The sequence below is a fragment of the Nicotiana tomentosiformis genome, chromosome 6 (assembly GCF_000390325.3).
Source record: "Nicotiana tomentosiformis chromosome 6, ASM39032v3, whole genome shotgun sequence".
NCBI classification, from domain to species: Eukaryota; Viridiplantae; Streptophyta; class Magnoliopsida; order Solanales; family Solanaceae; genus Nicotiana; species Nicotiana tomentosiformis.
In genome coordinates, this window is record NC_090817.1 from 33806654 (window position 1) to 33820521 (window position 13868).

The 13868-nt window shown below is 35.0% G+C and overlaps 1 protein-coding gene across 1 annotated transcript; it reads right to left on the reverse strand.

Annotated features, from left to right (window-relative positions):
* Positions 1–818: 818 nt before the first annotated feature.
* LOC138893769 (secreted RxLR effector protein 161-like) lies at positions 819–1535 on the reverse strand. Its single transcript, XM_070178429.1, has one exon. It carries the CDS (start codon positions 1533–1535, stop codon positions 819–821), a length of 717 nt encoding a protein of 238 aa, XP_070034530.1.
* Positions 1536–13868: the final 12333 nt, after the last annotated feature.

The following is a 13868-nucleotide window of genomic DNA, read 5'->3' on the forward strand; positions in this document are numbered from 1 at the left end:
CACACTAAGATAACTAACATGACACTAAGTCTCAAATATTTGATTGGAGTCTTTGAGGGTACAAAGTCTTGAGCCATCATAAAGGCTCTGGGTCTCACACAACAATAAGTTGAGAATGGACTTATGTTAACCCAATTGGTCGACATTAGCACACATGGTATGAAACATGTGCTACAACATTTTCTCCCTTTTTTCAAGGAGCGTATGTCTTTATCTCATAAAGGAATGTTGTACAGACAATATTTAGACATCATAAGTATCTAAATTTGAGTTCCTTGATCTACAAAATCATATTTAACTCACATCTGGCTCACAAAGTAGACTTGGTGAACGTCTTTCACCCTAATGACCTTATGTCATTGTTTAAGCGACATTCTGATTTTAAGCGAATAGCTCTCAAATTACCCTTATGATAATTTTGCTTAAAATCATGTCTTATCTCCTCACATAACTAAGATAAGGAGGCGGTTGCCTGTGTGAGAAGGCTAACCTCTTGTCTACCCGACATACTAATAAAAAAACTAAAAATAAAGAATGCACATAACATTCAGCATTAAAAATATGTATGTATGTAAATCAACTTTATTGATAGTTAGAGAACATCAGTTTTGTGAACACGAGAAAACAAATAACAAAATAAAGTATCTCATAGTCTACGCAAGCCTTGAGACCTAGTGTGTCTCACAAATGCATCTCTAGACAAAGTCTTGGTCAATGGATCTGCTAACATATCTTTTGTAGACACATACTTCACATTCACTACCTTGCGTCTAACCATGTCTCTCGCATAGTTATACTTGATATCTATATGTTTGGTTTTACAATGAAACTTTTGGGTCCTTGGTGGAGGATATTGCAGCCTCACTGTCATAGTAGACTAATACTGGTTCAGTATTTTCAGTGATATCCAACAAGTGCTCCAAGAAATTTTTCAACCAAACTGCTTCTTGTGCTGCTGATACGGGAACCACGTATTCGGCTTCCATCGTAGATAGTGATACACACGATTGTTTCTTACTGCTCCATGATATGGCGCCATCACTGAGTAAGAAAACATATCCTGAGGTAGACTTTCTCTCGTCTAGATCTCCTCCATGATCAGCATCATTGTATCCTACTAATCGCAGATCCTTGCTGTCTTGATAACAAAGGGCATAATCAGCAGTTCCCTTCAAATATCTCATGATCCTTTTTACTGCTTGCCAATGTGCTAAACTTGGGTCGGTTTGATATCTACTTACCAAGCTAACTGCTTGACAGATATCAGGTCTAGTGCACACCATATCATACATTAGACTTCCGACTGCGCTCCTATAAGGAACTCGGCTCATTCTTTCTGTCTCTTCAGGAGTCTTAGGACACATCTGACTTCCCAAGGTATAGCCTTTACTGATAGGAGTTTCAACTGGGCTACTATTTTGCATATTGAATCGTTCAGGAACTTTTCTAATGTAATTCTCTTGTGAGAGATACAATAGTTTCTTTGGACGATCTCTTGAAATCTTAATTCCAAGAATATATGCAGCTTCGCCCATATCTTTCATCTCAAATTGAGATGATAACTGTAATATGACTAAATTTTCATGACATTTGCCATGACATAATATCCATTATAATAAATTTGTGGTTCATGATATTTGCCATGACATAATATCCATTATAACAAATTTGTGGTTCATGATATTTGCCATGACATAATATCCATTATAACAAATTTGTGGTTCATGATATTTGCCATGACATAATATCCATTATAACAAATTTGTGGATCATGACATTTTCCATGACATAATATCCATTATTAGGCCAAGGATTTCTTGCTATAAATAGAGGAGTTTCTCCTCATTTGCAAACACACCAATTTAAGAGCTTTTCACTTTTGTCTTTCTTTCTCCTCCTTTATTTCATTATAGAGTATTTTGTAAGAGAGTGAGTGTTGGGAAACACTTGTGTGAACCCTTTCTTTGGAGTGATCTTGTGAGGTTATTCTCTTGGGGTATTTAGGAGTAATTAGAGTATTTACTCTAATTTTATACTCTTGTTGGTATAGTAAAATTGCTCCTCTCTGCTTGTGGACGTAGGTCACCTTGACCGAACCACGTTAAATTTGTGTCTTCTTTTTATTCTTTAATTGTCGTTATTATCAACTTTCATTGTCTTTGTTATTGTCATTATACCGTTGTTTGGCTAAATTCTGCACTACCCGATTTTCCGATCCTAACAAATTGGTATCAGAGTCAGATCTAACCGGGTTAGTTTAAATAGCCAAAATGACTCTAACAAAGTCTTATGTTGAGAAATTTGACCGAAGTGCAAACTTCGGAATGTGACAATTAAAGATGGAAGCTATCCTAATTCAGGATGGCTTAGATTTGGCACTGCAAGGAAATGAGAAGATGCCGGATAAAATTACGGACGAGGAGTTTGCCGACATAGACAAAAAGGTAAAAGCAGGTATTATTTTAAATCTTTCAAATGAGGTTTTGCGTGAAGTTGTAGCAGAAAGCTCAGTCAAAGGCATATGGGAAAAGCTTAAAACCCTATATATGAAAAGAACAGTAGAAAACAGGCTTTACCTAAAGCAAAAACTCTACACTTTTCGTATGGCTGAAGGTACCTCTATACTTACTCATCTTGATACTTTTGATTCTCTTCTTATGGATTTAAGTAACATAGATGTTGAAATCAAAGATGAGGATCAAGCTGTGTTATTGCTTGTTTCCTTACCCCAGTCGTTTAAACATATAAGAGATACTATGCTTTATGGAAAGGATAATATCTCTTATAAAGATATCAAATCTATTTTGAAATCAAAAGAACAAATAGATAGAGATATTACTGGGGAAACTAGTGGAAACCAAGGGGAGGGCTTATTCATAAGAGGTAGATCCAATAAGAAAGATTCAAGTAGTGAGAAACCTAAATCAAGGTCAAAATCCAGATACAAAAATGTCATGTGCAAATATTGTCATAAGAAAGGTCACATTATTTCTGAATGCTTTAAATTGAAAAACAAAGAAAAGCATACAGAAAAGAAAAATGAGCACAAAAATACTGACACTGCCGAAGCAAGTGTAGTTGCTGATGAGACTGAGGGGACTATTTTTTTAGCAACTAATAATAGTTTAAAATCTAACAATGAGTAGATTTTAGATTCGGGTTGTTCTTATCATATGTGTCCCAGTAAGGATTTATTTACCACATATGAATCTATTGGAGGTGGAGTTATCTTGATGGGCAACAATGCTGCCTGTAAAGTTATTGGAAAAGGTATAGTCCGAATCAAAATGCACGATGGTGTGGTGAGAACTCTCGCCGATGTTAGACATGTTCCTGACTTGAAGAAAAATCTCATCTCTTTGGGCACTCTAGAATCTCTTGGGTGCAAGTACACATGTGAAGGTGGAGTTCTGAAAATTTCTCATGGTGCTCTTGTGATCATGAAAGCACGCAGATCTGGTACGTTGTATACTCTTTTGGGATCTACGGTTACAGGTGCTGCTGTAGTTTCAATATCAGATAAATCAGATTCTGACATCACCAAATTGTGGCATATGCGATTGGGGCATATGAGTGAAAAAGGTCTTTTCATCCTCAGTAAAAGAGGTCTCTTATGTGGCCAAAGTATCGAAATTATGGAGTTATGTGAACATTATGTGTTCGGGAAGCAGAAAAGAGTCAGCTTCAAATCTCTAGCGATTCATAGAACAAAAGGTACTTTGGATTACATTCATTCAGATCTTTGGGGGTCCTTTACGTACCCCATCAAAAGGTGGTGCCAGATATATGTTAACTTTCATTGATGATTAATCAAGAAAAGTTTGGGTTTATTTCCTAAAAAATAAAAGTGATATTTTCTTAAATTTTAAATAATGAAAAGTTTTGATTGAGAAGCAAACAGGAAAACAGGTTAAGCGGCTTAGAACAGATAATGGCTTGAAATTTTGTAATGATGAATTCAACGAATTTTGCAAGAATGAAGTAATTGCTCGACATCGTACTGTGAGAATGACACCTTAGCAAAATGATGTGGCAGAAAGGATGAACAGATCTCTTTTGGAAAGGGCTCGTTGCATGATTTCAAATGCTGGGTTGACAAACGCCTTTTGGGCAGAAGCTATCTCTACAGCTTGTTATATTGTCAACCGAGCTCCTTCTGCACCTTTGAACTTTAAGACTCCAGAGGAAATGTGGTCAGATACTCCTGCTAATTATTCTGATTTAAAGATATTTGGTTGCCCTGCATACATGCATGTAAATGATGAAAAATTAGAGCCAAGGGCTAAAAAGTGCATTTTCCTTGGGTATGCATCTGGGGTGAAAGGATACCGACTATGGTATCCTGATCCCATGGCACCAAAATTTATAATTAGCAGAGATGTAACCTTTGATGAATGCTCTATGTTATATTCTAGAAAAGAGTCTTCTAGTTCTTGTAATACAGATAAAGAAAAGAGTACACAGAACCAGGTGGAGATTGAGATTGGCATTCCTTCTGAGCCAAGCTCATCAACTTTGGAGCAAAATACAGTTGAAACTCCTGAAGTTGAGACAGAAGCTGGAATTCCTGAAGTTGAGACTCCTGAAGTTGAACCAGAAGAAGAGGAGTATTCTATAGCCAAACATAGACCAAGAAGAGAAGGTAAACAACCATTAAGGTTTTGGAAAATATGTTGCATTTGCTTTTTCAGTTGCACAGGAAACTGAAGAAATTGGAGAACCATCAAAATATTTAGAAGTAATTTCTGGTGCTGACTCAGCCAAGTGGCTGATTGCAATGAATGAAGAAATTGAGTCTCTCCACAAGAATGGTACTTGGTCTCTTGTGAAGCCGCCATCAGGAAAAAGAATTATTGGTTGCAAATGGGTCTTCAAGAAAAAGGATGGCATTCCAGGGGTTAAAGATGCGAGGCATAAGGCACGATTAGTTGCAAAGGTCTATAGTCAGGTATAAGGAGTTGATTTTAATGATATTTTCTCACCTGTTGTTAAACATAGCTCTATTCGTGTCTTGCTTACCTTCGTTGCCATGTATGATTTGGAATTAGAACAACTTGATGTTAAGACGACTTTTTTACATGGCAAACTTGAGGAACAAATATACATACATCAACCCGAAGGATTTGAAATTGAAGGAAAAAAAGATCATGTTTGCTTGTTGAAGAAATCCTTGTACGGATTAAAGCAGTCTCCAAGACAATAGTATAAAAAGTTTGATTCCTTTATGTTGGGTCATGGTTATTCGAGGAGCATGTATGATAGTTGTGTTTACTTCCGAAAGTTAAATGATGGTTCATTTATGTACCTATTATTATATGTTGATGACATGCTCATTGCTGCTAAGGATTTAATAGAAATTCACAACTTGAAAAGTCAGCTGAAATGTGAATTTAAGATGAAAGATTTGGGAGCAGCTAAGAAAATCCTTGGCATGGAGATCAAAAGAGATCGAAAATCCAACAGGCTATTTCTGACCCAGAAGAAGTACTTGGAGAAAGTCTTGGATAGGTTTGGCATGAAAGATGCTAAACCAGTTAGTACCCCTCTTGCTGCTCATTTTAAGTTATCAGCTGCTCAATCCCCGCAGTCAGAGGAAGAAGAGAGGTACATGGCACAAGTTCCTTATTCCAGTATAGTCGGCAGTATTATGTATGCAATGGTTTGTACACGTCCAGACATTTCACAAGCAATGAGCGTGGTAAGCCGGTATATGGCTTGCCCTGGTAAAGCACATTGGCATGCTGTGAAATGGATTCTCAGATACTTGCGAGGTACTCCAAACACATGTTTGGAGTTTGGGAGAAATACTAACACTTTGGTTGGGTTTGTAGACTCAGATTATGCAGGTGATCTTGACAAAAGAAGATCACTGACAGGCTATATATTTTACATCGGTGGTTGTGCTATTAGTTGGAAAGCTACATTACAACATGTAGTTGCTTTATCTACTACCGAAGCAGAATATATGGCAGTGACCGAGGCGATCAAAGAAGCTTTATGGTTGAAGGGTCTATTTGCGGAACTCAGTTTACACCAAAGTGGTATTACCATTTTCTGTGATAGTCAAAGTGCCATTCACTTGACTAAAGATCAAATGTATCATGAGAGGATGAAGCATATTGATATAAAGTATCATTTCATCCGAGAAACCATTGCTGAAAGAAAAGTCTCTGTTCAGAAGATCAACACTAGAGACAATCATGCTGACATGTTCACAAAACCTCTTTCAGTCTCCAAGTTCAAGCTTTGCCTGAACTTGATTGGCATTTATGAAGAATGATTTTTCCCATTGGGGTTTTTGCGGAGAAGGTGGAGCAAATTTACTATATATAAGCCAAAATTAGGCCAAGGTGGAGATTTTTAATATGGCCAAATTTTCATGACATTTGCCATGACATAATATCCATTATAATAAATTTGTGGTTCATGACATTTGCCATAACATAATATCCATTATAACAAATTTGTGGATCATGACATTTGCCATGACATAATATCCATTATTAGGCCAAGGATTTCTTGCTATAAATAGAGGAGTTTCTCCTCATTTGCAAACACATCAATTCAAGAGCTTTTCACTCTTGTCTTTCTTTCTCCTCCTTTATTTCATTATAGAGTATTTTGTAAGAGAGTGAGTATTGGAAAATACTTGTGTGAACCCTTTCTTTGGAGTGATCTTGTGAGGTTTTTCTCTTAGGGTATTTGGGATTAATTAGAGTATTTACTCTAATTTTGTACTCTCTTTTGTACTCTTGTTGGTATAGTGAAATTGCTCCTCTCCGCTTGTGGATGTAGGTCACCTTGACCGAACCACGTTAAATTTGTGTCTTCTTTATATGCTTTAATTGCCGTTATTATCAACTTTCATTGTCTTTGTTATTGTCATTATACCATTGTTTGGCTAAATTCCGTACTACCCGGGTTCCCGATCCTAACAATAACCATGACTTTACCTCGGTTATAAACTCCTTATCATTTCTAGCTATAAGTATGTCATCTACATACAATGTTAAAATCACAAGCGTGTTTCTTGATCTCTTGGTATAAACGTAATGGTCTTCATCCATCATGGTAAAACCATTGGATACAAGAACATTCTGAAAGCGTATATACCACTGCCTTGAAGATTGTTTGAGGCCATAAATAGACTTCAAAAGTCTACAAACCTTTTGTTCATGGACCTTTCCAATGAAACACTCAGGTCGTTCCATATAGATTTTTTCATCTAGTTCTCCATTGAGAAAGGCAGTCTTTACATCCATCTGATGTAATTCAAGATCCAAGTTTGCAACAATAGCTAGAACCACGCGAACTGAGGTAAATCGTACAAGCAAGAAAGTCTCTTCGTAGTCTATTCCTTTCTGCTGTGTATACCCTTTTACCACCAGTCGAGCCTTATATCTCTCAATTGTGCCATCAGCCTTGAGCTTAATTTTGAGAACCCATTTGCTCCCAATTACTTTGCGTCCTTCAGGGAGGTCAACTAGTTCCCAAACTTTGTTGACTCTCATAGACTCCAATTCGTCTTCCATTGCTTTTGTCCATTTATCCTTAGAAGGGCATGAGAGAGCCTTTTTTATATTTTTAGGCTCGCTTTCTTCTTGTAGGAGCATCATAAATAGTTCGTCGCCTTCAATATCAAATCGTCGGTGGGGGATCTTTTTACGAGAACTATGTTTTATTTGTGATTCATCATTATTCCCATTTGGATCAATGTTGCTCCCACTCGGATCAAGATCATTCACCCTGCTCCCATTTGGAACAAGATCTGTGACCATCTCGCTCCCACTTAGAACAAGATCCATTTGGTCACTTCCACTAAATGTAGAAGGATCACATTTATTCGCATCTGATGATGAAGGAGGTCTTTGATGAGAAACTAATTCATCATCTGCTAAAATTCTCTCACTCGAATGAAGTGATCCTTGTACTTCTTGATCCATTATCTCAAATAAGGTTAGGTCTTGACCTACCTCTCCCTTCTTAGGGAACTCATCCTCTAAGAATGTGACATCTCGTGATTCAAACTTAGTTACACTCCCACTGTCTTGCTGACCTATAAACACATAACCCTTTGAGGTTTCGGAGTATCTTATAAAGATACTTTTCTTTCCCCTCGGGCCCAATTTGCCATATTTGTGAGAGAAATCATGTGTATATGCAGTATAACCCCAAGGCCTTAATATACTCAGGTCGGGTTGTTTTCCAGTCCATAACTCATATGGAGTAGTAGTAACTGATTTTGCAGGCACTCAATTAAGTACAAAGGTGGCAGTAAGCAGCGTATCACCTTAGTAACTAATTGGGAGGTTAGCTTGTGCCATCATTGACCTAGCCATTTCTAAGAGCGTTCTATTTCTTCTCTCCGCAACACCATTTTGTTGTGGAGTATTTGGGATAGTTAACTGATGAACTATTCCCTTTTCATCACATAATTTATTAAACTGGGTTGATAAGTATTCACGACCACGGTCAGTTCGAAGAGCTTTTATCTTCTTGTTTAATTGATTTTCTACTAAGCTCATATAGCGTTTGAAGTAACTTATTTCTTCTGATTTGTGAGAAATTAAATAGACATAACTGAAACGTGTAAAGTCATCAATAAATATGATGAAATTACTTGCTCCATGCCTAGCCCTTACATTCACAGGCCCACAGATGTTTGAATGGACTAATTGCAAAGGATATTCAGCTCTAGTCACTTGACTAAAAGGTTTTCTTGCAAAATTTTCAGCTAGACAATTTTCACAAGTGGACAATTCCACATGTTCAATGCTGGAAAGCAAACCTTATTTTGCTAACCTTTGCATTCTTTATTGGCCAATATGACCAAGTCTAGCATGCCATATGTTTACATCACTATCATATTTATGTGAAGAAATAAACATAGAAAAACTAGCATTATTATTAAATAGTTATAATCCAAATCCATAATAATTAAACCTCTGGTCACATGACCAAAACCAAAAAAAGTTGAACCAAAAGTCAACTTGGCAGAATTGCCATGACAAAACAAGTCAAATCCTAGCTTAAGCAAAACTGAAACTGAAATAACATTCCGGCGAATTGTTGGTGCAAAGAGAACATCATGTAGTATTAGGTCTCGACCACCACGCAGGACTAACTTTCATGTACCGATCCCTTCAACAACAACTTTATTGTTGTTGCCCACATATATCCACTTTGCTCCACGTAAAACTCGCCGAAATTCAACAAAAAGTACTACCTTCCCAGGCTATGTGGTCTGTTGCTCCCGAGTCTACAATCCACAAAGGATTAGATTCAGTAAGAAAAACAGAACTAGAAACACAAAGTTCACTAATTCGAGCATCGTGAAATAGCTTTCTAGGAGGCTCAGAGCAATCTCTGGCATAGTGACCCATCTTGTCACAATTATAGCATTTTGCTTTAGCAACTTTGACACGTTTGGGACGTCTGTTCTTGCCTTTTTCAATCTTTGCTCTTTTAGCAGACTGAACTTGAGGTGGCCCTCTCTTATTTCCCCGGTTCCTTTTCTTTGAATCACTCTTGGTTTTGGAGGTTGTTGCCATGTGCAACTCAGCTATTAGCTTTGCAGCCTCAAGTCGTTCCCCCTCTAACTCAAGGTGTCTCCGGGCATCTTCCAGAGTTGTGATTCTTTCATTATGGGTCAAATGAATTTTCATATTATCCCAAGAACTAGGCAAAGAGCGTATGACAACTTGGATTTGTTGTTCATCAGTCAACACATGACCATCATCTTTCAACTCCCCGATCATATTTGTCATTTGCCTCAGTTGTGTTTTCATTGAATGTTCTGGACGTTTCTTATATGAATCAACTTTGATCGTTAAGGATAGCATCCTTGCTGTGGAACAAGTATCAAACCTTTTCCTCAAAGCATTCCAAAGATCCATAGCTCTTTGGTGGTCCTTAAACTCCCTTAGAATATCATCATCTAAGGTGCTCAACAACGTAATGCGAGCGGTGGAGTTCTTTTTCTTCCAACTGTCATAGGCTTCACGCTCACGCCTATGCTGAGCAGTGTTTCCTTCCTCAGGCTCATTCATGACATTGTTAGTGGCCTCCAGAGCCTCTTTCTCCTCTAGCACATACTAGACTTTCAAGCTCTAGGTTTCATAGTTGTCACCATTGAGTTTCAACCCTTTGTTGAGCTCAACAACAATATTTTTCGAAGCAGTAGTCATTCTTTAACAAAATAAAAAAATAATATGAGGATCATGAAAAAAAATAACGCAAGGCATGATGTTCAACATACATACATATTATGACACTAAGCATCAATTGATTAAGTTAATAAATACATATATTAATTATGGAGTCGAAAGTTCACTACGTTCCCAATCATCGTCCAAGAATTAAAATATTATGAAAATTAACCTATTCAATTATCTAGCTAAGTGTCTTAATCATGTTTAAGACAACATAATCATCTTCCATGATTTTATAATCCCATATGGATCATAAGTTAACAAATAACTTATATTAGCATGCGAATAAAATTAATGTCAAACTAATTAACATTTATTACATGCTATATAAATTCACATAAAATTTACTTTAATATTAAACTAATTAACATATTATATATGTTAAACAAATTAACAAGTATTGTTATTATTAAACTAATTAATATTGATTTCATGCTAAATAAATTAACATAAAGCATGTGTTAAACTAATTAACCAAAGTAATGTTAAAACAATTAACATTCTAAGCATGTTAAACAAATTAACATTTTAAAGCATGTTAAACAAATTAACAAACAAGTTTAATGTTAAACTAATTAACATTTCAAGCAATTGGGATAATAATATAATTATATTTTTATAGAAGAATATAAATACTAAGTTTATATTCTGAAAATTAATTTTATATGATGAATTTTCGAAATCTGAAATCAAAAAAATTTCAGAACCTTTTGTAATTTTAATTAGGCCATGAGCCTAAATAAAATAGCAAATCAATTTAAAAGTGGGCCTTTAGCCCAAGTTTATAAATCTGCCAAAAAGAATTGTGGCCCAGCACGTCATTTCATTTGAAGCCCAAGCTTCTTAAAGACTTTATCAAGTCTGCCATTTATGGTGGGCCTTAAGCCCAAAGACTTAAACAAAGTATTTATCAAAAAGAGGCTTAACCCCTTTTTCTTTGGAAAAATTCCAGGGAATGGTTTTGGAAGAACTTCTCCTCTTTTTACGTTACTTCCGTTGCTACCCCTCCCCCTTCTATATTTTTTTTTAAATAAATAAAATAAAAGAACCCTAGTCCCTTCCGCCGCCGTCACTTTGGATGAAGAAAAGAACATTTGTTTCTTCTTCTATCCTCTTTCTGCCATGGCTATGGAGCACCAAGCTCCATCTACAATCCGCCATTTCAGAACAACAACCATTGCTTAACAGCCACTATCTATTTGACAGTGGCTTGCGGTGGTGCACAACAACAGTACATCGGCGTCGGGTGGTTTAAAACAAATCAGATATTGTTTTGTCTTTTGACTAGATTTGAATCCACAAAGCTGCTACAAATTACACCAGTTAATTTGTAGTTATACAAGTTCGTGGGCAAAAAACAATACCATGAAATTTTCATCGATCAGTTGTGGAAACTAATTTTAGAAACGGCAAAGGGCTTTGCCAAATATACCTGTACGTTCGAAAATGGTCTAACAATACCGATCGTTATATTATTGGTTTATATATACCTTTCCCGTTATTGGAATATATATACCCTTATTTTGGATGGAGTGCCACATGTCAGCGCCAGATGAAAACGACCAATTTCTTTTTTAACCTAATCCGTTTTAAAAACTCACCACCGACCCGTTTTAAAATTCGATTTTTTTAAAGCATATATTTTGTAAAAACTGGAAAAAAAAAGGAATTTGCAAGATATATATTTTTAAGTCTTTTCAGTTTTTTAAAGTATTTGTTTTGTAAAAACTGATTTTTTAAAAAAAATGCTCTAAAAACTTAAAAATATATATTATGTAAAAACTAGAAAAAAATAATAATTGCAAAATATATATTTTTACGTCTTTTCAGTTTTTTTAAAGTATTATTTTTGTAAAAACTGGAAAAAAAGACTCTCCTAAAGCAGTGGACTACATATGCATTAGTTTTAAAAAAATAAAAATATTTTGTAAATTTTTTTCTTCAGTTTTTACAAAAAAAATACATTAAAAATTTTAAAAAACTGAAAAATATATATATTGCTAATTTTTTTTTCCAGTTTTTACAGAATATATATTTTTCAGTTTTAAAGCATTTTTAATTTTTTTTCTAGGTTTTACAAAAAATAAATACTTAAAAAAACTCAAAAGACTTAAAAATATATATTTTGTAAATTCCTTTTTTTTTTTTTTTTTTTTTCAGTTTTTACAAAAAAAATATTTCAGTTTTTACAAAATATATGCTTTTAAAAAACTGAATTTTAAAACGGGTCGGGTGGTGGTTTTTTTAAATGGATCGGGTAAAAAAAAGAAATTGGTCGTTTTCATCTGATGCTGACACGTGGCACTTCATTCAAAATAAGGGTATATTTGTTGTAAAGTATGACGGGAAGGGTATATATAGCCCAATAATATAACAAAGTGTATTCTTAGACCATTTTCGAAAGTACATGGATATATTTGGCCCTTTGCCATTTTAGAAATAATGTCGAAGTAAAAATGGGTTAAACTTATTAACCAATTCCAATTGCACACAATATAAAACAGACAAAAAAAACTCAATTGATTCACACTGATACAACTAATGTAAGTGCTTCTGTATTTTATATTATTTATTTATCAGATCTGAAAACTATTTTCAGATTGATAAAACAGATATGTTAAACAAATTAACAATCTCAATTGCACAATAAAAAGGATACATGTATATGGCGTTTTAGATTTACATATAAATTTAGAACTATTCTATATATGTATCCGGACCAGAAAACCAACTTATGACTCTGATACCAATAAAGGAACACGTTAATCTAAACACATTAAATTAGTTTGTAAATCGTAAAACGAGAACTTACTTGTTCTTCGTAAAGCAGAAGCGAAAACGGATTGAATCGCGACTGGAATTACTGGTCGGCGGTGATTGTCATAGTGTGTTGGAGCAACCCCCAATTCTACAGTCTAAACCCTTGTTTGGATTGAGAGAGAGAAAGAGCGCGTGGAATGCTTCGAGAGTCTTTTTTTTTATGTGTATACACTAAGTGTACTTATATAGGGAATATTACGGTTAACTAATAACCCTATTGGGCCTTAGAGCACCCCTTATGGGTGAACCCAATATTTTCTACAATTATGTATTTCTCCAAAACGTATTTTTCTCTTATATTTAGTAGTTTTTTATTAAACAGTTTCATTCCTTCTCAATGGGTACTTGTCTCGTTTTATTTATTTAAGATAATGTGATTTCTTATTGAAATCCTCCCCCCCCCCCCAAGACATTACATCGATTTACTAAGATAGTAAATGTAACAGCATGACTTACCCAATTACAATTCAAATATAAATATTACACTGATTATGCATAAATAAGATGATAGATGATATCATTTTTTTCTTTTTGTTAATTTTTCCTTTTTGCCACTTAAAAGATAAATACTTACCAAAAAACTTTACTCGATTTATCCGTTTAAGTTTGAGGTTTTTGTCTTTGAATCCTAGTACTAGTAGGTGTCCAATGTGAATTCGTAGGAGTTCCTTAGTTTTAGGACTTTGAAGGATTTCTCTCTTTCTTAATTTGGTAATTTAGTAAATTAAAAAGAAGCATATTTTAAATTATAATTTTGTCCAGCATGAAATATATTTTAAAATAAATATTTTAAGGTTATTTTGGTCTATCAACATTGTATTCATGCTTTTATAATAA

Bases quoted from the DNA above. Each gene is read 5' to 3' on its own strand.
- LOC138893769 (XM_070178429.1), bottom strand. From the start codon at position 1,535: ATGGGCGAAGCTGCATATATTCTTGGAATTAAGATTTCAAGAGATCGT.